General features: G+C 38.9%; 1 protein-coding gene across 1 annotated transcript in view; it reads right to left on the bottom strand.

Annotated features, from left to right (window-relative positions):
* Positions 1-3,305, bottom strand: part of LOC106880168 (uncharacterized) — a 112,178-nt gene that overhangs the window by 18,902 nt on the left and 89,971 nt on the right. The window contains exon 12 of the mRNA XM_014930013.2: positions 277-414. Within this exon, the coding sequence (XP_014785499.1) occupies positions 277-414 (138 nt within the window). The remainder of the gene's footprint in view (positions 1-276; positions 415-3,305) is intronic.

The following is a 3,305-nucleotide window of genomic DNA, read 5'->3' as shown; positions in this document are numbered from 1 at the left end:
TATATATCGTTGTACATATATTTTATTACATATTAAGTGATAGAGAGGAATGTGCATCTTCAATGAATACCTTAAATCTCTTCTAATAAAGTTTACCACAAGTAATTTACTGTAAAACTGAATATCGACCATCTGCGGGTTTTCCACAGGTACACAGTAGTTTTACTGATAATGATGAAAGCCATGACTGGTTGAATTCATAACAAGCAGTTTATAAAGGACTAGATATAGCAGAGGAAGATATACAGAAAGAAACCAATTAGGATTACTTCTTACCTGGTTCTCCATCCTCATGGTTGTTTACACAATCTTTTTCATCACTTCCATCATCACAGTCTGTATAATGGTCACAATGCCAGCCATGAGGAATACATACACCATTATTACATTGAAACTGTGGACCATAGCAGTATTCTACAAGTATAACAATCAAAATATATCATTTTGTAATTAGCTTTCATCATTTTGTAGTTTTAAAATGTTTAAAAAATCCTAAATATATTTGAATTTTAAAATAACACTCTCTCTTTGATAAAATATCAACAAATATCATCATCTTCACCTTCTTCTTCATCATCATTGTTTTAGCATCCACTTTTCCAGGCTTGCATTGGTTGGATGGAATTTATTAAGGTACATTTTTGTTGGCTAGATGCTCTTCCTGTCACCAACTTTCACCTGTTTCTAAACAAGGTAATATTTCCCTGTGGCAAGACATGTCCTCACACAACATTGGAAAAGAAAGATATTATTTTCAAACTGGAGATACTCATTTACAACTATCACATGATGCCAAAGCAAGTAGACAACAGCACATGCACACACACACACATATATATATGCGTGCATACATGCATGCATACATACATACATACATACATACATACATACATACATACATACATACATACATACATACATGTGTATGTATGTGTGTACACATATGACAAGCTTCCACTCTGTTCCCAACTTCCAGATCCACTCACAAGGCTTTGGTTGGCCCTGGGGCTATATTAGTAGACACTTGCCCAAGGTACCAAACAGTGGGACTGAACACAGAACCACGTGTTTAGAAAGCATACTCCTTACCACACAGCCATTCCTACCCCTAAATATATATATTTATACATCTACTCTACACCCAGAACCATGCTAATAGTTTAGGAGTGAAATTTACGTTTTCTCTGTTTTTTGTAAATCAATTTTGATAAAATGTTTCCCAGCTGGTTTGCACACTATGGCAACACCGTTATTATGTTTTCATTTTTCTATGTAACGTCCTTTCCTTTTTATTTCAAATTTTTCAGATTTTTGGTAAACCACGCTAATAGCTTTTGAATGAAAATAGTCCATCTTGACTATTTTAAAAAGAAGGGTAATGATACATATTAAGCATGCATTGAGTATATATTTAACAGCAAACCATAATAATATTATAACATTTATTGACATAATGAATTATTTAGCCACATGAGTGCCAAGGAAGAAATGATCCGATTGTGGGACCCCCAAGACTGTGACAGCTAGGGATTTAAGTAATATTGGCTGCAAGTTACGTGGAAAACCTGGACAAAGAAGCAATGCCATTTTCACCACTTCCAGGCTTCCTCATGTACTGAAAACCACCAGAAATTGCATCGTTGGGACCAAGGGTTCCATGTGAGAACCCCTGAAACTGTCTCCTCACAGGAGTTTTAGGCTTCAATGAGCCCAAAAGTACATGACATTAGACATGAGTTGTGTTCTGTTCACTGACGAAACCAGGATGAACTTTGATGAACCTGATGGTTGGGTCTATTTTGGAGAGGAGCATCACCAACATTTACGACATCAACAATAGGGTGGAGGAGTCATGTTGCAGGCTATCACTGGAGACAAACTTGTTGGCCCAGTCAGGGTGCCTGAAGAGGTAAAAGTGACTGCAGCCACCTACTGCAATCTCACGAAGGAGGTCTTGGATCCCTGGCTAGATGACATACTGCAGTCACTTCTAAGGAATCTCATATTCATGCAAGACAACGCTCTACCACCACCCACCCACTCTGCTAAGACCACCCAAACATTCCTAGAGTCTTACAGCATACAAGATGAAAGGTTGATGGTGTGGCCGCTTGCATCTCTGAATCTCAACCCTATTGAAAATCTTTGATCCATCATTAAACAAGACGTTTATGCTGATGGACGCCAATTTACATCAAAAGGTGTCTTATGGGCGACCATCAAAGCTGCAGCAGAGGCAGTCCAACCTGCTACTATTAAGAAATTGACAGATTCCATGACAAATAGGGTTTTTGAAGTTATCCGTCTAAATGGCGCTCATGTGACTAAATAATCCATTATGTCAATAAATGTTATAATATTATTATGGTTTTCTGATATGTGTGCAAACCAGCTGGTAAAAGTTTTATCAAAATCGATTCACAGAAAACCAAGAAATCCTAAATCTCACTCCTAAACTATTAGCATGGTTCTGGGTGTATGCACATATACTAAATACATCCATTATACACCTCTATTCTTTACTTATACTCTAAACTTCCACTCCATATATATACATATATATCCACCAATTTCTCCACACCTCCACTATTATACTTCCAGTCTACTCATCTATAAAACAACTGCCTAAACCTCCACTCCAGACTCCCACTATACACTTCTACACCTCCTCTATACACTTATACAGCACTGTTACCACACATCCCTCTGCACCTATACCACATACCTCCACTGTATACTAATACTATATGCCAATACAACAGACCTATCACATGTGCTAACACTGTACACGACCGATTGTTGAAGTCCCTATCTTGCAACTCAGACTTCTAGAAATAGCAGCCACATTTTCCTCTGATTACATCCTGCCATCTTGCATAAAGGAGACACATTAACTAATCCCTGACACATATTGTCAAAAAAAAAAATGGCAAAATGTTCATGACTGTATCACTTTTCATAATATTCTTTGGAAATGTGCTGTGCGTGAGAAGACCCGGCAAGCCAAGTAAGATCGTTGCCAGTGCCCCTGGACTGGCTCTTGTGCGGGTGGCACATGAGATGCACCATTTTGAGCGTGGCCGTTGCCAGTACCGCCTGACTGGCTCCCGTAGGATTTTTGAGCGAGATTGTTGCCAGTGCCCCTGGACTGGCTTGTGCAGGTGGCACATAAAAGACATCATTTCGAGCGTGGCCGTTTTCGTGCGGGTGACACGTAAAAGCACCCACTACACTCTCTGAGTGGTTGGCATTAGGAAGGGCATCCAGCTGTAGAAACTCTACCAAATTAGATTGGAGCCTGGTGT

Source organism: Octopus bimaculoides, chromosome 4 (genome assembly GCF_001194135.2).
Source record: "Octopus bimaculoides isolate UCB-OBI-ISO-001 chromosome 4, ASM119413v2, whole genome shotgun sequence".
Lineage (NCBI taxonomy): Eukaryota > Metazoa > Mollusca > Cephalopoda > Octopoda > Octopodidae > Octopus > Octopus bimaculoides.
This window is presented reverse-complemented; position numbering and strand designations above follow the sequence as displayed.